Raw genomic sequence first — 24,738 nt, 5'->3', positions numbered from 1 at the left:
CTATCATCTGTCCTATAATTGTAAATTTGCTCAGCTTCGATATTTGTATATAATAAATTTCATTATATTTTCTTTTTATGTTAGTACTTGTTAAATAAATAAATAGAATGATTAGAGAATGTTTTTACTTAATGGCAGATATGGCTGTTTATAAAATCACATAAATGGCTTCTAGAACATTATAAGAGTTTCTGAGACTTTATTGTATAATATAATTTTTTAAGGTAGCATTTTTATCATCTAATAAGATGCTCTTAGTAAATACCAATTCACCTACATACACACATGAGCACATATACACATACAAAAACATACAGACACACACATAGCAATCCATGCAGTCAATCAATGGTGTTTTGTGTTTGTTTCATAGGAAGAGAAAATGTGACAAAAAGCCTGAAGGAAATAACTTAAATCGTCTGTTTGGCTTCCGTTGCTGCAAAGGTTCTCACAATGCTTATTTTGTGTTAATATCATATTATGGTGATCAATTAAATCAAAGGCCATTTAACATTTGATCATAAAAATACTTGGAAGGAAAAAAAAGACAACTTTGTGATAACTTGAAAAATCTACTGAGACTGTAAACTGAAAAAAGAAACTCAAATTTATATTTTGATGATCATTCACAGAAAAATTCAGCTCCAGGCTAGCTTGCGTATAATGATGATGCTTTAACAGCTTAAGTTTTAAAAAGGGAAGAAGAAGGAGGAGAAAAAAAAATTCTTTGCCTTGCTGAGGCATTTTGACTTTATGCTGAAGGCAATGGGGACCTGTTTAGGGTCATTGCTGTGTTCAGACCTGTGAATTTTGAAGATTATGTGGGCTATAGTGTTGGGAAAGATTAGAGAAGAGTTATGTTGGAGGAAGGGAAACCAGTTAAGAGGCTATTTTAGGAATTAATCATGCTGATGCACTGTTGGTGATTCTGATGCTGATACCTCCAGCCACACTCACTTAATCAAAGCAAGCCTAGGGGGGTTGGCATCATTTTACCGATAGGAAGACTAACACTTAACTTACTTAACAGAGGTTAAGTTCAAAACCAAATGACAAGTAAGTGGTGGAGCCAGGATTCAATCCAGGTGTCTGAATACAGAGTTGATCCTTTCCACTACTATTTATTGAGATTTTTAACTAGAGAAGCAGCAGTGAGGATAGAAGAATGTTACGGATATTTATGCAGATAAATAAGACTCAGTGACAGGAAAGATCTAGAGACTAAAGAAAAGGGAAACGTCTGGAGTGAATAAGAGGTATCTGACTCTGCTGACCCAGTGGATGGTAATGCCATTATCAAAATAGGAGGAACGGGTTATAGTGGAAGACAAGTGTTGAGTGTCTGGCATGATAAATTGTGAAAAGGTCCTTGGAGTATTGCTGCTCAGAAACAGATATATGGTTGCTAGAGATTTGGAAGTAGTTAAAATATAAGTGATAGTTAAAGTCATGGATATAATGCTATGATGGTCTAAGGAGAGTTTTAGAATAGATTCCTTTTATCCTGCTCTATTTGTTTTCCTTAACACTTATACCCTTCTAATACACTATATAATTTACTTATATATTATTCATATTGGTTTTGTCTGACTACTCTTTATATGACGTATGCTTCAAGAGAGCAGGGAGTTTCATCTGCTTTGTTCACTGCTATCACAATTATCTAAAAGAGTTCCTGGCCTATGGTAGGTGATCAACAAATATTTTTGAGTGAATGAAAAGAACTGGAAGGAATGAGCTGTGAGCCACTAACAGCTGAAGGATGATTAGAAGTTCAGCTTATGGACAAAAATAAGAAGGCATAACTAGAGAGGTAGGAGAGAAGTAGTTGAGAGTGGTGTCATGGAAGCAAAGGGAGTAAACAGGGTTTTTTTGTTTTTTATGAGTGGGTTCTTTTTTGAGATTTTGGTATTGTTTTATTTTTTCCCAACTTTATTGAGATATAATTGACATATAACATTGTGTGAGTTTAAAGTGTACAATGTGATGGTTTGATACACATATATATTGCAAAATGATTACCACAATAAGGTTAGTTAACACATCCATCACTTCACATAATCACTTTTTTTTGTGTATGTGTGTGGTGAGAACAGATGGGAGTAAAGAGTTTTAGAGGAAAAAGGAAGTGGTCACTAGGTCAGATGCTGCTGAGAGGTTAGGTGGGGTAAGGACTGAAAGTATGTGGTAGGTTAGGGAATCAGGATATATGTGACCTTACCAGCAACAGCTTAGTGGTTTTACTTAGAAGTCATGAAAACTGGAATGCATGAATGGGTTGTGAGTTAAAGGTAAGTGAGAACTCCTCTTTGAAGAAATTTTTCTGTGAAATGCTTTGTACTTCAGGCTAGTTTTATATAATATTAACTTCCCTTTTTCATAGATTCTTAATCTTTTAGGGGTGAGGGAAAAGAGGAAAGGCAAATGATCAGTGCTACTTCTATATTTGGGAGCTTGACTTTGCTTCCTCCTCTGCATGGGCTGTATGAATATCTTAACTGCTCCTTGGCTAATATAAATTTCAGAAGGTCCTGCAATCAATTTAACTATAATAGGATTTTATCTATAACTGTGCCAGGTGAAATGTTTAGGCTGTTTGTTTTCCTGACAGGTGGCCAGACTTTTATTAGAGATTGATAGTGGGTGTGTATTTAAGTTATATTTTTATTCCTTTCAAAGAAAAAAATGTTTTCTAGGTAGCAGCGAGAGCACAAGACAACACTCCACATGCCCTCTTGTTTCAGTGTGTCCTACAAACTACACAGGAAACAAAACACATTAATCAATGCTAGAAAAGCCAAAAGAGCAGTGTTCTCCATGACCATTATTGCTGAAATGCATCATGAAGTAGTATAAAAGAACAGAGGGCTGAGAAAGAGTTGAGCTTCACCTCTGCCTCTAGCCCTGGGTAACCTTGAACCTTAACCTCTGTTTTTATTTTCTTTTTAGAATAAGGATGTAAGACCTGCAGAATTTGAAGTTCTCTTCTATGATATTGATATTCTATAATTCATTGACCTTGTTCACCAAAGCCATGTGAAGAATATATCCAACTTATTTCCCTTTACATAATATCAAAGGATAAACACTAACAAAATTTGTTAGTGACTTGTAGAATTGTGATTTAACTCCCTACCTCTTTTCGAATACATTTAGTTAATATTTTTAAGTTCTAGAACAACACTAATCTGTGTTTATACTTTTCTTATATAAGGTAAGAATGTCATGTCTTTTTTTTTTTGTTTGCTTTTGAAGAACTTAGAGCTTAAGTACTTAATTATAAAAGTTCCATAGAAGTGATGCTGACCAAAAATTCTTAATATTTTGATATGTCAGTGTAGATTTGCTTTCATTTGGAGGATTTAAAATGGGCACTGCAATCGAATATTGCCAAGCATTGGAGCTTTAACCTTAGTTTATTCCTTTGGTATACAATACGGTATAATTTTTTAATTGAAAAATAAAAAATTCTATCAGTTAAATATGGTTATTTTGATGCCTAAACAACTGGTTTAATTTTAAAAAAACAATACATTTTTTTGACATTAAATTTTTCATTACATTTTGGGGTGAACTTGCATGCACAGCAATATGATTAGTTTATTGCAATTTTTGTTCTATGTCACTTGAAGAGGGGAAGAAAGGAAAAGAAAGAATAGGCGAAAATCTTTAAAAGATGCTTTACTTATATCAATTCATTGAATTCTCACAAAGCAGGTATCATTATCCCCATTTTGCATAAGAGACATTAAGTAACTTGCCTGAAGTCATTCATCTAGTATGAAAATTATAATTTGAATATTTTTGTGTATGTACCAGAGCCTTTCTTGTTTCTTCTTTGTTATGTTCCTTTGTCATGCTACATCTCCTTTGAATGCTGACTAATTTTTAAGGATTTTGAGGAAGTGATCCTTAGGAATGTGGCATATATAAACATTTATTTGCACTTTGGTATTTCTCTTCAAAAAAGAAATAGTAAATAAGAGCACCACTAAATAAGAGTACCACTTTTCTGTTTTGTGCCCTGATACTTCAAATTGCTATATAGAATTTTATTTATAGGAAGTTTATTGCGCATTCTACTTTGAAGGCATCAATGAGATATCTTTTAATATCATCAAAAACTTTTGACTGTTGAAGGCATAAGAGTGAAGGTGCTCGGGAAAAAATGCTTACAATTCACAAAAACTCCAACTTCAGTGGAGCTTCCATTAAAATAAGATTTATTTTCAGTAACCAGCTCCTTACATTTCTTAAAATCTAACACTAACAAAATTATTTTTTTCCTCCTATTTTAAATCCTACTTGAATGAAACAGCAGACTTTCCCAGAGGAAAAGCCTCAGAGATGAATCACAGTTGGTAGCTTTACTGTTTATTTTCAATGCATAGTTTACTTGTCTATTTTTAACCTACGTCCTGCTGTTTTTCACACCCATCTTTCTTGCAGTTTTATGTGGCTTTGCCAAATCAATCTATAATTGGAGGTTTACAGATCACTGTATCACATTGTACAGTAACATTGAAAATGTTCAAAAGTATTATTTATAGAAAGAGTTTATTTTACTAGTTATAGTGAAAGTGTATTCTTTTCTCTCATTTTTAGCATCAATACCTAATTCTAATTGTTTGTAAAATACCTTTTAAGACCATTCTTTTTTGAAGGGGTCATTGAGATATCTTTTTATATCATTGAAAACCTTTTAAATGTTTAAGGCATAAGAGTTAGTGTGCTAAGGAAAAAAATATTTTCTGAGAAAAAGAAAAGGATTTCCTTGATATCTTTTGCCTTATCTAAGAAAATGGGTGAACTAATTTCTTCTTCTATGATATGAAACTGTAGGACGAAAATTATTTCTATACGAGGAAAAAAATTACAAAGAAAAGAACCTCAAACACTACCAGATACTGTAGCTCATTGTTATTTGATCTTATTTCCTCTCATGTGCTCAGTGCATTCACTTGGCACCTCTTGTTCCAGAGATGAGCAATGATGTTTAGCACCTCCACTGTTCGTGGACTGCTCCTCAAGCTCAACAGTGCCAACCTGAGAAATCGTAAGGCCTTCCAGATTTCCTCATTAACTTCTTAGCTTTTTAGCTTTCCTTATTAGTTTCTAATTTGTTTAGGATTTCTGAACTAATAACTTTTCCATAAATGTAATACTTTTGTTTGAAAAGAATATACAAAGAATAATTTTTTATAGGGTGATAAACCTTTGCACTAGAAAGAAGTTTAAGCATTGTATTATCTGTATGTTGATTTGAGAAGGACAGTTGCTTAACTTTTAAGATCTAAATAGGATAGTTCCTGTAGCAGCCATTTATTTATGAGCTAAGAATTTTATCTTTTTTTTTTTTTTTAAACTTTCCTCCATCAAAAAGCTTTCCTGCCATGAATTTAATTTACTTAGAGTCACCATATTCTTTTTGTAGCCTGAACTCTAGCTTGGGGTTTCTTTACACTTAAGAACAAATTCCTCTACTTTGTTTTGTTTTTGTGCTGATCATGTTCAGTTATTCTACAGAGATCCATTTTTTTAATCTCATAGACGATCATTAAGTCCTAATTGAATGATCCTCTTTGGTAACTCACAAAGATTGGAACCCTGTCTGTCAGCCTTTTCTAATTTATGTATGTGTATAGCCAAAATCATCATACCAAACATTAATATTTTCTGGCTAAGAATGGTTCTTAGTATGGTTGTATATGATTTGCCTTTAAAATGAATACTTTAGGGAGAATTCACTACAAGATAAGATCAGTGTTTTGCTTGGTATATGTTTAGATTTTTTTTTCAAGTTTCCTTGACATTTAAACTTGAGTGAGAAGCTTGTCCTACTTGAAATATGAGTGGTCAGGAAAGTGGATAACATGCCTTAGAATTCAGTTTGCTACAGGCATTCAGTCATCAAATAGATTTTCCTTTTGGTGTATTTTGAAGATCAAATGAGAGTCTTTTAAGTATTTATGGGAAAAATCATGTTGTAATTTATCTCATCACTTTTGAATGAAGTTTTTAGATTTTATTAACAGACTTTGACCTTTTCAAACCTAGGAACCCAAACTCTTTGTAATCATGCCAGAAGCCTTTTTGAATGGTTAATTAAAATGCCAATTTTTATGCTTCAATGCAGCAAAAATGGTCTTTGGGTAGGGTTTTTTTTTAATTAATGATTTTTTCCTAGAAGTGCTTATATTTTACGTCTTTTTTTTTTTTTTTTTTGTGAGGAGATCAGCCCTGTGCTAACATCTGCCAATCCTCCTCTTTTTTTTTTTTTTTTTTTTTTTTTTTGCTCAGGAAGACTGGCCCTGGGCTAACATCTGTGCCCATCTGCCTCCACTTTATATGGGATGCCGCCACAGGATGGCTTGGCAAGCAGTGCATCAGTGCGCACCTGGGATCCGAACCAGCGAACCCCAGGCCGCCGCAGCAGAGTGCGCGCACTTAACCACTTGCGCCACTGGGCCGGCCCCTATTTTACATCTTTTTTTAAAAATAGTTTTATTGAGGCCTAATTTATATTCTAAAAAATTCACCCATTTTAAGCATACAGTTTAATGAGTTTCAGTAAATTTATATACAACTATGCAGCCATCTTTACAATCCAGTTTTAGAAAACGTCCAACAGGATAGATTTTTTAAAGCTGGTTTCTACTTACAATTAAAGAGGTTAATTCTTGTTTTTTTTCTGAGAACATAGATTAATTGATTACATATGTTTTTTTCTAATTAACTTTGTTTGAATTCTTAATGTCTCCTGTTTTAGTAAATTATGTTGAAACATATGCTGCGTTTTGAATAGGAATAAACAGATAAGTGAAAGACAGCCCGTAATAGACTATGGTATACAGAATCATTTAGAAAACAATATCTTAAAACTATTGGAAAAAGAAAAGGTCATTTAATAAATGGTACTGGTGCACTTGGTTAAGCCTTTAGAAAATAAATAATGATAGAACACCACCTGTTCACTAAAATAACTTTAGGTATATCATTTATTTAAGTAGAAAATGTAAATCCTTAAGAATATTGGAGAAAATATAGACCAAAAATGATTTCTAGATGTATAAAGACTTATAAAGTATTTAAAAATATGGAATAAGATACAAAGAAATATACTATTTGACTTTGACTACATAAAATTGAAAAATATGACAAAGTATAAGACATTATAAACTGGGAAGAATACGTGGAACAAACAGATAGGAGAAGCAGAGGGTTAATGTGTACTATGTGAATATTACATTCAAATTAAAAACAAAAACGCCAAAATGCAATAGATGAGCATATAAACAGATAATTCAAAAAAGAAGAAACAGAAATTGCTGATAAGATGTATGTACTAAACAACAGAGCTTCAAAGTACGTGAAGCAAAAACTGACAGAACAAAAAGAAGTAGACAAGTCCACAATTGCAGTCGGATACTTCATCTCCACTCTCTCAAAAATTGATAAAACTACTAGACAGAAAGTCAGTAAGGATTAGAAGAGCTGAACAACACTACCAAACAAGATATGATTGACTTTTTAGAGCACTTATCCAACAACAGCAGAATACAAATTCTTTTCAAGTGCCCATGAAACATTCACCAGGATAGACCATATCTGCATCATAAAACAAAGTTCAACACATTGAAAAGAATTGAAATCAGTTAGAATGTGTTTTTTAACCATAATGGAATCAAACTAGAAGTCAAACAACACACTTCTAAGTAATCCGTGAATAAGAAAGGAAGTCTCAAAGGAAATAAAAAGAAATACTTTGAACAGAATGAAAATAGAATAAATCATAATTTTTGTAGCACACAGCTAAAGCAGTGCTGAGAGGTGAATTTATAACACTGAATGCTTATATCAGAAAAAAAGAAAGATCTTAATTATCTAAACTCCCGTCTCAAGAAAATAGAAAAATAATTGCTAAGCAACGGGCATAAAGTTTCAGTTAAGCAAGATGAAAAAGTTCTAGAGATCTGCTTTAGAACATTGTACCTATAATTAACAATACTGTTTTGTACACTTAAAATTTTGTTATAAGGTAGATTTCATGTTAAGTATTCTTACAGTGCAATAAAATTTTATAAAAAAGAGAGAAATAAGCCCAAAGCAAGCAGAAGGGAGCAAATAATAATGATAAAAGAGCAGAAATTAATGAAACTGGAAATGGAAACATAATAGAGAAGTCAATCAAAATTAAAAGGATAATCAAGAAATACTACAAATAATTCTTCATACATAAATTTGACAGCTTAGATGAAGTGTACCAGTTCCTTGAAAAACACAAACTACCAAAACTTATCCAAGATGAAGTAGATTCTCTGAATAATCCTATAACTATTGAAGAAATTGAATTGTACTTAGAAACTCTTTGAGGTGGGGGAAAAAATATCCAGGCCCAGATGATTTCATTGGTGAATTCTATATGTTTAAAGAAGAAATAACACCAATTCTACACAGTCTATTCCAAAAAATAGTTGAGGAGGTAATCTTTCTCATCTCATTTTATGAGACAATCATTATCCTGATCCCAGTACCTGACAAAGATGATACAAAAAAGGAAACTGCAGACCTATCTCTCTCATGAACTTACATGTTGGAATCCTCCACAAAATATTGACAAACCAAATCCAACCATATATAAATAGAATTATACACCATCGCTAAATGGGATTTATTCCAAGTATGCAAGGCTGCTTCAACACTTGAAAATAAATTGCTATACTCTACCACATCAATGGATTGTAGAATAAAAGTCATGTGGTCATATCAGTTAATGTAAAAAAAAGCATTTGGTAGAATCCTGTACCCATTCATGAGAAAATTCTCAGCAAGGTAGTTATAGAGTGGTAATACCACAACTTGATGTAGAACATATATAAAAAGTAACAGCTGACCTTATACTTCATTGTGAAAGATTGAATGCTTTCCTGCTAAGATTGGGAATAAGGCAAGGCTGTCCACTCTCACCCCTCCTATTTAGTAATGTATTGGAAGTCATATCCAGTGCAGTAGGCAAGAAAAGGAAATAAAAGGCATCGAGATTGGAAAGGAAAAAATTAAACTTTCCCTGTTTGCAGATAATATGTGTCTGTGTGTAGAAAATTCTAAGATAATCTATAAAATGTCTTAGAACTAGTAAGTGAATTTAGCAAAGCTGTAGGATACAAAGTCCACACACAAAAATTAATCATATTCCTATATACTAGCAATGAACAATTGGAAACAAAATTAAAAACATGATACAATTTACAATTGCCGCGGAAATAATGAGATGCCTACATATAAATCTACAGAATCTGTAATGTGAAAACTATGAAACACTGATGTGTGAAATCAAACGAGACCTAAATGAATGGAGAGACAAACTGTGTTTATGGGGTAGAAGACTCAACTTAGTAAAGATGTCAGTTCTCTTCAAATCTCCTTATAAGTTTAATGAAGTTCACATAAAATTTCCAGGAGGATTTTTTTAATAGCTACAGACAGTATGATTGTTAAATTTATATTAAAAAGAAATTACCTGATTTAAAGTATATAACTTCAGTAATCAAAACTCTGGTATTGGTGGAAAGATAAGACAAGTCCAGAACTATACCTTTATAAATATGGTTAGCTAAGTTTGACAAAGTAGCAAGAGCAATTCAGTGGAGAACGGATAGTCTTTCAACAAATGGTGTTGTAACACTTGGATAGGGATAGGGAAAGAAGTGAACCTCTACCCAAACCTCACACATTATACAAAAATTGACTCAAAAATGGAGCATAGATCTAAATGTAAAAAATAAAACTGTAAAACTTTTAGAAAAAAACACGACTTAGAGTCAGGTGAGGATTTCTAGGATATAACACTAAAGGTACAATCCAGAAAAGTATCAATAAATTTGACCTCATTAAAATTAAAAACTTATGATATGCCAAAGATCCTGTTAAGAGGATGGAAAGACAAGCCGTAGACTGAGAAGATATATTCAATAAAGGACTTGAATGCAGATTATATTAAGAATTCTCTGAAATTAATAGTAAGAATACCAAAAATCCAAATCGAAAATGGGCAAAGGGCTTGAACAGATATTTCACTGAAGAGTATATACATATGGATAGCAAATATGCACATGAACATCATTACTGATTAGAAAATTATTAGGAAAATAACTATTAGATATAGCTAATATATAATGTAAATATAGAAATTATTTATGACTTGGGGAAATTCAAATTAAATCTATGATGATATGCCACTACATAGCTATTAGAATGGCCATAATAAAAAATATAAGTGAAAAATATGTTATAAAAAAATGTAGCCAATAAAGAGCCTCTCTCTTATATGGACCCCTATGAGAATGAGAGGTGCTTGAGTTGTAGAGTCTTCTAGAAGAGACACAAATTCAGTTTGTAACCAGGAAGCAGTTCTATATAAGCATTTCTAGTAAATTGCCTAAAGAGATATAAATAGAGATCCAAAGCAGTAAGGTTCCAGTAATTTAGCCAAATTTTCACCTCCATCCCTTCTTTTCTATTTTTTTTTTGTTTTCTTTTCCTTAAACTGCACCTCCCAAATCATAGTAGCTTTAGCCCCACAAAAACCTGATTGGCATTCACAGACAAGAGAGGATAAGGAGTGATGGAAAGCCACTGTGAATTCATTTGGTGGCAAAATACTTACTAGGAAAGACTGCTGCTATCTGTCTATAAAATTCTTGAAAATATAAACCTTATACCAGTATATATTTATTATTTATATACCAAGTTGTTTGAAAAAGAGTATGAAGTGACATAAATGATTGATTTAGTACAAGGTAAAACCTATGTAGTTCATAGAGGCGCTGCATTAGTGTTTAACTCCTGTGTGGGGGTGGACTCTGGCGTCGGACTTCCTGGGTTTGAATACCAGCTCCACCACTTACTAGTCGTCACTTAATGTTCCCCTACCTCAGGTTTCTGATCTGTAAAATGGGAATAATGATAGTGTTTATCTCATAAGAATTATAAAAATTGTTTAGTACATGCAAAGCATTTAGAACAGTAAATGGCACATAGTCCTCAGTAAGTGTTAGCTGTCATTATTACTAGCTCTTAATTGTGAATATTTCAAGAAGATAAGTGTACTCAAATCTTAGCTTCATTTGAAGGTAACTAAAATGTTGTCTTTGCCTAAAGTACTCCTTTTTTGTTTTGTTTTAGACATAGTGAAAAGACCTTGTAAGAAGTATCAAAGAACTTTTAAAATATTAAGAACTGAAAAAAAAAGAATTTGATGGAAAGCAAGCATTGTGTTTCTTGAGTTTAATTCTCTTCTAAGCATTTCCCTCAGTTTTTTTCCTTAGATATGTCCCAAATATTTTTTATCACTATGTAAACTTCAGAATAATTCATTTTATATTGTTCAAAATCTTATTATAGGCTATTTTATTTTGGGACCTTTCAAAAGCTGTTCGTATTAATCACAGTTTTCCTTTTGCCTTTATAGGTCACCATTTGCTGCCGTCACAGACTATTCAGTTACAAGGAATAATGTCATACAGCTCTGCTTGGAATTAACAACAATCGTGCAACAGGTATTAGCTGACAAACTTTCCATCTGTTAATTTATTAGCTATTTCATATTCTAACAATGAGAAGTAGTCTTATTTACCGAGACTTTATAAGATACTGGTTTGAGAGTTTCTCATTCAAAGGCAAATAGTTCTAAAGAAACCAAGTATGTAAGTATTCATTGGAAAACTATTCATTTAGCCCAATAAACATGGGTTTTATTTACCAGAAGATGTAAAAGTAGCCTGAACTTCTGGAAACATCATTATAATAACATCGTAAGTGTGTTAGTCTCACACTTTTAGTGGGGGTGACTAAACTATATTGCCTTTTACAAAATTAAATTGCCTCATTTGGATAACAATCTGAGACTTCTGCTCTAAGAAACTATTAGTTCCTTATTAGCACAACTATTAGTTTCACTTATATAGGTACACATACAAACAAATATACATAATAACCTTTAACAGTTGTCTGCTTACATGACCTGATTTTTTTTACTTTGAATATTATTTAGGCCAGGGACTTCCAAATCAAATGCCTTCAGGAGTGCAGCAACTAATATAAATGTTCGAATCAAGCCTGGCATAAGATATGGTAGAGGGGTGAATTGACTAGTATATATCCTGCAAAAATTTATTTAAATCTAATAACAAAACACATCTGAGAGGTCTGAGGCCTGCAGCCACCACTCTGTGTAAGACTGATGTCAGCCTGTTGCTGCTGCTGCTTTCTCAGAGTGCCATTATTTGTTTTTTGTTTTTTTGTTTTTTTTTTTTTTTAGATTTTTTTTTTATTTATTCAGTTTTTTCCCCCCAAAGCCCCAGTAGATAGTTGTATGTCATAGGTTCACATCCTTCTAGTTGCTGTACGTGGGACTCGGCCTCACGTTGGATGGAGAAGTGGTGCCTCGGGGCGCTCCCGGGATCCGAACCCGGGCCGCCAGCATCAGAGCGCGCACACTTAACCGCTAAGCCACGGAGCCGGCCCCCATTATTTGTTAACGTATCCAGTGATACAGAAATAGGGAAAGCAGAGGATAAAATATGATGATACAGAAGATTATTGGGGAAACTGATGATTTAATTTATCCTCTACTCCCTGTCCTTTATTACCAGGGGTAATGAAGAGTTTATTATATTGCCTGTATTTTCTCAAAGAAATAAGAAATTCATTAATATAGATTTACGTGCTTCAGGATATTTTGTATTGTACTGTATAGATTTTGTTTGCACCATTTCTCTGAAACTGCAGAGTTTTTTCTTTTTTTTCTTTTGTGAGGAAGATCAGCCCTGAGCTAACATCCGATGCCAATCCTCTTTTTTTGCTGAGGAAGGTTGGCTCTGAGCTAACATCCGTGCCCATCTTCCTCTATTTTATATGGGATGCCGCCACAGCATGACTTGACAAGCGGTACGTCGGTGCGCGCCTGGGATCCAAACTCACTATCTCCGGGGCCGCCAAAGCAGAGCGCATGCACTTAACTGCTTGCGCCACTGGGCCGGCCCCTGAAACTGCAGGTTTTAAGATGTTTTTCATTATAGAAAGGAGAGTAACTTTGTGACTTTTAATTGTGGAACACATCAGACATTCATCAGGATTATGTGATGACAGTGAGAAAGTCAGCAACTCATTGCTGTTAGTCACAGACATGCATGAAAATGGTGAACATTTTATGAGCTTTGAAATACCCTAAAAGTCTCACTGCATATCTTCATATTTGATATCAGTAAATTTCATTTCTGAATTTCAAAGATCTCAACTGGGTAATAGGAAGAAGAGTGGCATTTTAGGGCAAGGGTCAGCAAACCTTTTCTGTAAAAGGCCAGGCAGTAAGTGTTTAAACTTTGTAGGCTTTATCTTGTCAGATGCAACCACTCAACTCTGCTGTTGTAATGCAAAAACAGCCATAGACAATGTGTAAATGAATGGGCATGGCTATGTACCAGTAAAACTTGTTTTACAAAAACAGGCAGCAGGTCTAATTTGGCCCACTGACCGTAGTTTGCTGACCTGTGTTCTAGGGCAATGCTGGTCCAGTGTGGGCTGTGGATCAGCAATATTATCATCACATGAAAACTTGTTAGAAATTCAGATTCTTGGTACACACCCCAAATGTACTGTTGGCAGGGCCCAGGAACCTGCCTATTTACTAGTTTTCCAGGTGATTCTGGTTCTCATATGTTGTTCTAGGGCACAGGGGTAAAAGAGCAATAATATAATCAATGAGTAATTTTCCTTGTAGTTCCGTATTATCAGTGATATTTCTTCAAAACTCTATTTTCTAAAGCTCTGTTTCTTTTAAAGGCATTAGACTTGACCAGAGATTTGAGATGTAGATAACAAACCAGATTAGTTTCTTCCCTTTTACTATGAGAGAAAGAAATTCTCTCTAATGTAAGGGTACCTACTACACAGTATTTATATGATAATCATTGATAGACTCTTAATACTGGATGAGTCCTCAGTAGTAATCTATATACAAACAATCAAAGTAATATAATAATTATTAACACTTACTATCTGCTACTTGACAGGATCTGTGATAACTGTATTATGCGTACTATTTAAAGTTTTTATTTATACATGAGACCCAAGACAGTTGAAATACCATGGAATTAAATGGGAGAATTAAAAGTTTGTTTATTTTTCAACTTTTTATATGTGAGAAACTCATACTTATAGTCAGTCTTATGAGAATGCAGCCCATGTGATGTCAACTTCCAAAATAACTTCATTTCCAAGCAGAATTGTGGCAGAAAGTGGGTATTTTTCATTTCTTGTGTCTCCTCCAAACATCTGGATCTGGATGTCCTGTTTAAGGTGTACTTTTGAATAATTGGCCCACTCTTTGTTGCCTTATAAACCAGGACTGCAATTCTAAATGGCAACCATAATAAGTGTTCTTGAAAATCTTGAAGGAGTGTACTCAAGTGTATTCATTTTCACTTAATTCATACATACCTAATGTTTTCCTGTATCAAAAAGGGATAAACAAAGTGACCTTGAAAACAAAAAAAGGCTACCTTTCTTTTAACTTTTATGTATAGAATGAGGTCAAAGATGGAGGGTTTTCTATGTTTAGAACTCACAGGTTCCAGACCATACCTTTGTCATTCTAACCTTCAGATGCTACATTGAGAAGAATGGCTGAAATGATTTTCAGTGGATTGAGATTTCCTGTACAAACATGTGCAGTGGTGGAAGGGCAGTTTGTGTCAGATATGACTAACCCACCCATTCCGCTATTTTAAGAACCTACCATCTAAGTAACCAGTGATTCAGTTATTGTTTGTTTCCAGAATGTATGAACACCTGCTATTGAGAACTACTTCATAGAAAACATATGGCATTTTGATATTGCCCTCAGAGGCTTGTTCATGCTCTCAATAGGACCTTTTAACAGCCGCACTATTTGGCTCAACATTCTCTTTAGGAATCTTACTTCAAGACATAATGGATTTAGGTTTGCTATTTACAGGTCAGGAAACATTAGGTAGAATAGAGAGATATGCTATTATAGGTTGAACTTTTAAGTACATTCTGTCTTGACCAAACACAGAATTATTGAAATTACTCCAAATAATTGAAATACTCCAAATATACTCAGGATGTAGAAGGACCTTCTGTACCCTCCACCTACTGTATACTTTGTTTTGAAGAGGATGCCTTGCCTTTCTTAGGACATTTTGCTCTAACATTACCTATTTCTGTTTTTGTAAAGTTCAGTAGCTCATAACGTTTGTCACAGTTTTTTCTACCTCACTCTCATTTTCTATCACTGTCCTGTTCCACATGTCACCTTTAAGATGCTTCTGAACAAAAACCTATACGTGGGTGTTCTTGGTTATCTTCTTGCCCACCCCATCCCAACTTGTACCTGACTTGATATCTTAATTTGTCTACTTTAACTAAGTCTTTTCTGTTGTACCTTAAAGGAAATATGAGATGAAATTTTCTCTTAAAAAAATACATCTTCATGACATCCTGATTTAATCTACTTATAAGTATAGAATCAATCACTTGCAGACTAGTCATCCCAAAGCCCCACTCCAATTTTTTCACTTTTAGCAATTTTCCACTACTTTCAAAATTGATTACAAACTCCTTTCTTTGGAATTCAAGGGGCTCCAAGTATGGTTCTGACAAAATTTCAGTTTTATCTTCCAGTACTCCCATGTATCTTAATTGTACTCTAGTTCATGTGGATGACTTACTATTGGTAAAATAGATCTTGCAGCTTCATCTTTTTATGTTGTGAAGCCTCCTCAGAACATGCCCCATATCTTTTTATCTCTGTCGGTTAAAATCATATCCCATCCTTTAAGGCCTCTAGGAAATGCCACCTCATTCATATAACTTACTATTTCCCACAACTGTTTGTACCTTCCCCCTATTTTGACCATTTACATTTAGTGTAATTATTGATATGGTTGGGATTAAATTAAATATACCACCTTGCTGTTGTTGTGTTTCCCATGTGTTCTTTATTCTTTTTTCTCTTTTTTTCTATATGTTTTTTTATTAATTATTTTTTATGATTCCATTTTGTCCCCTTTGTTGACTTATTAGCTATAATTTTTTGTTGTGTGGACAGAGGTAGAAATCCCTTAAATTTACATAGCATTTCACATCTCATCTATGACAGTTATATTCAGCTGTGAATAATAATTATCTGATTTCCATTAGGTTATGAAATCCTTGAAGACAGGAACAATGTCTTGCTCATTTTCATATATAGTGGGTGCTCATTACATTCTTGTTAAAATAAATTGACCTGAGCCCCAGTTATCTCCTGTGGTTAGCACATGCTCGTTTGTACTCTTCCAAGAAAAATTTGGAATTAAATGCTTGAATTGTTATTCATTTTTATTTCATCTCCTATGTAAAAGCTACAGTCCTGTCTCTGCTATTCATGTAAAGAACCCCCAGAAATATCCAGAGATACCCATCACTACATCTCAGCTTATTCATTAGTTCAAATAAGAGTATTGATCCTCATAACAACTTTCTAATGCTAGAATGAAAATGAATTAAACTTCTGAAACACTATGCAAATATATAATGGTAAAAACACAGATCTTTTAGAGGAAACCTAGTTATAGGCATGATATATTAGTGTTTGTAAACTCTCTTAAGTAATCTATTATTTTTCTACTGTTACATGATGTCATATCTTTGGTAACAAGTTTTTCTGGGCTCTGTGGTCCGTTGCTACCTGTCGTAGCAATAGGAATGAAGATGATAGATAAAATAGTGAAGTAAAATGGTGAAGTATCCGTTTCTTGAAAATGAAACTATCAGTGATTATATTTTATTTAGATTCTACTTTTCTGTATTTTCAAAATTTTCTAAAATGAATTTGAGTTATCAGAAAAACGAAAAATGAGTGCTGTGAACATTGAAGAAATACTACTTTGATGAAAGAACACAACATAGACGAAAACTTACTATATTTTAAAGTAAATTACGTAGTTTACAGTCAGTGTCCATCTAATGGACTCATTCAGCCATTATATACACACTAATCACTGCATTCACTTGGAATTGTATGCAGTATCTGAAGACAGGAATTAAACTTAAGCTGCCAGTAAAAGAGGCCAATTTGAATAAGCAAAGTGTAGATTTTTTAAAAAAATATCTAGGGCATGCATTTATTACCAGGCTTTCAAGAAATCTCATCTGAACAGTTATGATAGTTATGCTTTGAAATATGCTGTACTTCAAATTATTTTTACTCAGCTTTAATTATTTTTATTCCCTTTGCAGCAAGATGAGATGATCAATATCTAAAAATAAACTGTCACAAATAGCTTTTTTTCCCTTCTTAACACAAAGGGGTGGTACTATGAAGTAAGTGGAAAGTGCTTCTTGATATTGGCTACTTATATTTAAAGTAATGCTAACATTAGAGGAGAAAGATAATGTAAATTTATTTTAACAAGCTCTTTTTGGAGGAATTTATTTAACCTACTATATCTGTTTTTTCCAGTTGTGATGGGTTTAGATAGTTATATTTGAAGTCTTTTAAAGAGATTCCCCCCAACACTTTCCTCCCCATGTAAGATTGATTATAATAACGCATTTGAGATAAAGTGGAAACTGGTATTAAAATGTTAAATGGAAAGAATTCTGACAAAGAACTGAAGCTTCATTTAGAGCACTGTCAGGAACTGAAATCAGAAAAATGAGACAGGTACCCACGCACTTCTTGTCAGCATTGAAATAATTGCCATGATGCCTGCCCTAATGGGTATCAGCTTAACCCAAAATTATTCCACTGTACCATTTTTCTGTTTTCCACTTCAAACAAAAAAACGACCAATTAGATTGTCACTAGTTAAGAAATGGGCACAAAAGTATCAATTTGCAGGGTGAAGCTTTGGTGGAACTTAGAATACTTGGGGCAATGGACAGAGGATGGGGATAGTGAGTATTGGGAGATTTGAGGCTTAGCCCTGTTTCTTCATGACCATTTCACCTTGGTACACCACGTAATTGCCGTGCCATCTATAAACAGAAATGATTCTATCTATTATTGTGAGAATCAAATTAGATGTATTAAAAATGGTTCACATATGAAGTGAAAAACAGAAGGAAAGTAATATTATTTATAAAATGGATAAGAAATAAAGAGATTTGATAAAAGGAATTAGAATAACAACTTTGTTTTAAATAATAAATGTACACAGATTTTTTTTCCCCTTTGGTGTTAAATTTCTTCAGCTTTATATACAGTGAAATCTGAATTACGTGCTGAGAGAAAAATTTCAACATGTAGTGAAACATTTTAAATCAGATTTTGAAATGTTAAATACAGAGTGAAAACTTTCTTTTAAAATTCAAGTTCTGGTGATATACTTTTACCTGAAATGATCCCCTCTAAATCCTATGTATTAAAATGTCTTGATGTTTTCTCATCGGCTTGCTCATTTTTCAACCTATTTAGATCCATTTTTCCATGTCCTTGGATATCATTGGTTTTCTGAATAGTGTGCAAAACATTACTTTCCCTTACCATTCCCAGCTGAAAGTTGGAAAAAAAGACAAGATCAGTAATCTTTCATATAAGGTTGTTGTAAAATAACTTTTGAGAAGAAAAGAAATGCAAAGAAAAAAGAAATTCTAGAGACTTTTCTTAAAAGATCTTATTTTAAATATGTAATTTTTACCTGCTGCGTAGTCAACACTTTCCTTCCCCTCTCTCTAAAATTTGAAGAAATAGCATTTACTGTTCAAAAAATCTTAACTGAGAGAATCATCACCAAGAACTGAAAGTTCATTTAGATGTTGAAAGAGAGTTTTTATGGTCCTTGCTTGTATTCATTCCATTGATGTTGTATGCCATCAGTATAAAGGTTTGTATGTAGCACATTCTATACTCCTCTAATTATTTTCCACATTTTTTAAATTATAAAAGTAATATAATGGGGCCAGCCTGGTGGCGCAAGCGGTTAAGTGCGCGCGCTCCGCTGCAGCGGCCCGGGGCTCGCCGGTTTGGATCCCGGGTGCACACCTCCGCACTGCTTGGTAAGCCATGCTGTGGAGGCATCCCATATAGAGTGGAGGAGGATGGGCATGGATGTTAGCCCAGGGCCAGTCTTCCTCAGCAAAAAAAAAGTAATATAATTTGCTTTATAGAAAAATTTGGAGTAATAAAAAGAAAAAAAGACATTGCTTGTAATCTTTTTACCCAAAGAAAATCCCTATTATATTTATTTTGCCTATTTTATTTCAGCCTGTTTTCAGGTACATGCACATATATTTTGAATATAGTCTTTTTCATTTAGTATTAGGCCATAATTTTTTTTATTTTACTGCATGTTTCAAATAGAATCTTTTGTCCTTTAAAAAATTTTATAAAATAATAACACTCAGTAATTTAAAAAAATACAGAAAACTGTAATGAAGAATATTTACAGTCATCCCAACCTGAGCACCAGACACAGCTGTGCTACTGCTTTGGTCTTTCCGACAATCAGTGTCTTTACTTAAGTTGTTATTCTGACTTTCTGGCTTCATTTGTTTGATTTTGTTCCATATTTACCAGTCGGATGTATTTTGTTTGTTTTTAAATCTTTATTCAAGAAAATTGGAAAAATATTCTTTAAAGATCAATATTGGAAGTGTTTATTTTTGATGGGCAACTTTCTCTCAATTATGTCTGTGTACTTTCTAATCACTTTTGTTACCTTTACACCATTTTAGATACAAATCAATAAAAGTAAACAATTTATGAACTATTCTCTAAGTATGCATTTTTAAGTAAAAATATAAATGAGCATATTGAGTATATAGCCATTTTTAAAATGTATTCCTGCTTGAATTTAATCTAACCTATTTTATCTTAATCAGGTTGCTATTTACTCAAGGTAAATACCCAAGATAAAATAAGAAAATACCCAGGCTTTTCTCTAGGACTTATTGAATTGGTATTTGTCCTTTAAATTCTTAGAGCACATATTTGTAAAAATAAAAATTAAAAAAAAGAAGATTGCAGAATTTTGTGAAAATAAATAGCCTAGAAGTGATTTTTAAAGGATTTATGAAAGGAAATTTGGCCTATAAGTTTATTGACAATAGCTATTATATTTTACTTTATTATATTTCATCTGTATGAATAGTACCTTCTTGGTTGACATTTTATATCATTTACTCTTACATTTTATGGCAAAATAGTGTAGTGGGCTTTGACATAAGGGAGATCTGAGTTCATCATCTTGGCTCTGCTTTTTGACAAACTGTATAAACTTGGACAAATTACTTCATATCTCTGATACTCTTTGTCTTTATCTGTAAAAGTAGATCACTACCTTGTTGGATTATGGGAAGGTTGCTGTGAATATTGTAGATTGATCTAGCCCATAATCTGGCATTTAGTGGGAGCTTAATAGATGGCAATTTTAGTTACCTTATATAGCAAAAGAGCCTTTGGAAACTCTAAACTGAGATAGATTTTGCTGTACAGAAAATTTAAGAGTGATGCTCTGCTTACTTTTGGTATTGAGTGGTAGAGAAGAAAGACCTATTTCTAGGATGAGTGATTTTTTTAAAAAGAATTCTGTTTTAATTTAGGATGTTCTTTAGATTTTAATGCAACTTGATTACTGTGCTCCATATTCTGGAGAATATTTTGAAATATGCATGTTCAAATGTAATACAGAAATTGATTTTGATCACCTGTGAATTTGCCATCCCTATTCACATATTCAAGTAACCTAGAGTTGAAAGTGGAAAATTCAGAATGTTTAAAGGTAAAAGGCCAGTGTATAATAGTCAGTTATACAGAAAGTGTGTTGTGAAAGGGATATTAAGATTCAAGTAGTAGTTAAATACTTGTGAATTTCTAAAGTGGGTGTATAAATTCTACTGGGGTAAGCAGGGTATATATGATTCGTGTAGTAAGTATTAAAACATATAAAAACCCAACCAGGATAGTCTCTCATTCATCTCAAATACAACTTTAAATACTATATTTGCAGTATTCTCAGGGTTAGTGTTTTAAGCCTTCCTGAATCAGGCATTCTAGGTGACCTGAAAATTGGAGTGGGGCTCTTGGGATTCAAACTGGGGCATTTTAGACCAAAAACCAGGACAAGCTTTATATATAATTTTTAAACAATGTGAATTATTTTACTTAGCATCCCAGTTGAAGTTAATACAAAAGGTGATTCTGTTTTTTTACTTTATACTTAAACAAACAAGATATTTAGTTCGGTGTAATTATACTTAATCCTTAAATTTTCTTCAGCTGTTTTAGTTGATCATGAAGAAGCAAAACCAATATCTTTTTGAACTTTTCTATATAATCCTAATATAGTGAATCAGAAATTAGATATAGAACTATTAGGCATAGTACTCAGATAACTAGAGGACTTTTTTTCTGTAGACAAATAGAAAACAAAAACTATATAGAATTTGCAAAGCTGAGATTGTCATATATGTTTACCTGTATCTCTTCAAAGACCTAGAATATAGCAATATAGTCAGAAGAAATATAAAAACACAGAGAAATTCTCATTCTTGATATAAAAAAATAAAATTATTCTTGGTAGCTGCAAGTTTTCTAAAGGCTGAGAATGAAAAGGTAAATAAGAGTGTTGAAATTACTGCATTCTAAGACTTTAGGAAAGTACTATTTAGAACGCTGGAACGGGGCCGGTCCCGTGGCTTAGTGGTTAAGTGCGCGCGCTCCGCTACTGGCGGCCTGGGTTCGGATCCCAGGCGTGCGCTGATGCACCGCTTGTCCGGCCATGAGGCCGCATCCCACATACAGCAACTAGCAGGATGTGCAACTATGACGTACAGCTATCTACTGGGGCTTTGGGGAAAAAAAAAGGAGGAGGATTGGCAATAGATGTTAGCTCAGAGCCGGTCTTCCTCAGCGAAAAAAAAAAGAGGAGGATTAGCATGGATGTTAGCTCAGGGCTGATCTTCCTCACAAAAAAAAAAAAAAAAAGAACATTGGAACGTAATTATTTATTATTCTTCTAGCTTTCTGACACTGGCCTGACTTGTAAACAAAAACTTAAAAACTTACTGGATATTATATGAAAATGAATACTGAAACAGATTGTTTTCGTAGGTTTATTTTTTTACAAGCCTAGACTATATGCCTATAACATATGCATGTTATCTGAGCATTTTGCAAAAACACTTTTAAAGATGTAGGTAGTATCACCACCAGTAATAACAGAAGAAGTAGATGTGTGGTGTACTATACTAATCAAATTGTTTTAGATAACAAATGGCAGGATACTATTTCTCAGACATCTGGTTTTGTCAGTGTATTACATTTAAAAATTTATGTAATATTTTATATGTACAAAAGAATGCATGTCATTTATATGTTATGAAGCATAATAATAAATCAAATATTCATGAATCTGCCATCTAATTTAATAACTAGAACATTACCAATATTGTTTTAGTTTTGTGCTCCTCCACCACCTCATCACTCTGCCTCTTAGGGTGTTTATTATTTCTTTTTTCTTAAAATCGTTTTTATATAGTTTTCTAAACCTCTAATTTAATTATGCTTATCTTTGAGCTTTGTAAAAATAGTATCACTCTACGTATTACTTTTTTCACTTGATATTGTATTTCTGAATTCATTTGTGTTTTGTTCAATCACTGTAGTTCATTCACTTTCACTTCGTATAGTACTCCATTGTGTGTATATACTCCAATATGTTTATCCATTCTCCTGACCGTGAACATTTGGATATATATCTACATTTAAGTATATATATAGGAGGGTAATTGCTGGGTTATACAGTATGTACATGCTCATCTTTACAATTGTACCACATCCTTTGCTTAAAGTTTTATTGCTTGTTTATGTCTTGTTTCATTGTCTTCCTACTCTCTGAATTACTGTATTTTTGTCATACTGTATTATTATGCAGTTCACCTTTCAAGAGGCTTTTAAAATTTTCTCACAAAGACCCTGAACAGATAGAACTTTTACTGTTATTGCTATATTATATATATGGAAACAGATGTAGAAAGATGAGTTAGGTGATTCTTAATCCTTGTAGGTGATAAAATAAACTTCAGAAGAGAGTCCCTGAGATGCTACCATTTGTAATATACTGTGATTATTCTTTTTAAAGAATCAAGCCAAAAGTAATACCAATCTATTTAAGAAAAGATTTGCTGTAGGAGACTTGGTGAAATCCAGTGTCTGCCTCATGTACCTTGGTGTTTCCAGTGTCTGGCAAATAAATGTTTGCTGAAAGAATGAAAGGATTCATTTTCCCCTTAAAATTTCACCAAAAAAATGGTTATAGGATTTTAAATTAAGAGGCTGTAACTCACTGTGATGCTGATGAATACCTTACTAAACAGAAAATATTGATTTTTCAAAGTTGATGAAATCCAGGTATATTATGATTATTACAAATACAAAATTATTCCTTTAAACTTTAAGGCTACTTCTTCCTATTCCTTCTCCTATTAATCCTTGCAACTCCAGGGAGATGAGTTGGGGGGAAACAGTGGTGACAGCACCAGTCTCCTCCATGAAACAGATAATGAACTGGTGAATTGAAGAGAGGAGGGGAAAAGAATTACTGTGGAGAGGACCAGAGGCTCAAAGGAGAAGGTTGGTTTTGGAGCTAGAAAAGCTTCCCATTACTGTCTAATCTGCTTCTCACTTTCCCAAAATAAAGCCATGTGTGCATTTCTGAGTATCATTTAGAATGCTTTTGTAGCTTAAAAATTCCAATTTTGATCTAATATCAAATTTGGAAATCTAGGACACACAGGAATATAGAATATAATGTTATTAGACTATGCAATGCCAGAGTGGGAGTTATAAAAATACTTAAGAAGGAAAAATCAAAAAGTTCCATTAGGTACCTTTATTGGTTCTGGTTCTATAAATATTTTCTTATGTATTTTGCTCCTAAGTGCTATCCCCAAAGTTTTTTAATGCCTTTTGAAATGTCTACCCTAGTGCTATTCAGTAGTTATTAATACCATAACTATTAATTTCCTTTTTAATGTCTCACTGTTTTCCACAGCCCTTCTCCCCCCACTAGGTATCTCACTAGGCTTCCTGTTCTTCTCATTTAAACTATCTAGACAAATGTTCTCCTGCCCTGTCTCTCACGAGGATTCTGAACTGCCTTTTAGAATTGAAATGTATTTTGTCCTGGGCTCCTTCTTTCACCTTTATAACCCCTCCCTCAAACCATATCATCTGGATAAACCTTATTCCTTATGACATTTAAAAATTGTTAGCAGGAAACAAAGGGCTATATAAAGTTTAATAGGCAGGCAGTAATATCATTACTATTTTGAGGGTGGCAAAGTGCTTTTACAACATATTATCAGATTTGTTCCTCACAATAATCAGGTAAAGTAAGTAGACCAGATGTCATTATCTCAATTTTGTAAGTGAGTAAATGGAATTTCAGAGAAGGAAAGTGACATAATTAATAAATGACATGGCCATGACTTAGATCCAGGTGCTTTGACATAGTTTGTAATACTTTATGCTCATTGCTCCTCAAGTTTGGCTTCACCTTAGAATCAAGGAAAGAGCTTTTTGAAAACACTGATATCTGAGCCCTGTCCAAGACCTATTAAATTAGACTCTCTGTGATGGTGCTTGACGTCAGTATTTTTAAAATGATGCATCAGTTCATTCTAATATGGAGCCAAAGTTGATAACCACTGTGCTGTACTCACACTTTA

At 33.3% G+C, this 24,738-nt stretch overlaps 1 protein-coding gene across 4 annotated transcripts in view; it reads left to right on the top strand.

Moving 5' to 3' along the window:
• The window catches only part of CNKSR2 (connector enhancer of kinase suppressor of Ras 2), a 251,073-nt gene that overhangs the window by 59,218 nt on the left and 167,117 nt on the right, over window positions 1-24,738 (top strand). For all 4 annotated transcript variants that reach the window (XM_087427479.1, XM_004435189.3, XM_004435188.3 and 1 more), the window contains exon 4: window positions 11,471-11,558. In XM_087427479.1, the coding sequence (XP_087283605.1) occupies window positions 11,471-11,558 (88 nt within the window). The remainder of the gene's footprint in view (window positions 1-11,470; window positions 11,559-24,738) is intronic.

Source organism: Ceratotherium simum, chromosome X, assembly GCF_057802395.1.
Source record: "Ceratotherium simum simum isolate JZ-2026a chromosome X, ASM5780239v1, whole genome shotgun sequence".
Classification (NCBI taxonomy): Eukaryota; Metazoa; Chordata; class Mammalia; order Perissodactyla; family Rhinocerotidae; genus Ceratotherium; species Ceratotherium simum.
Note: the sequence above shows the minus strand (reverse complement) of the source record. Positions and strands in the feature narration are given on the sequence as shown.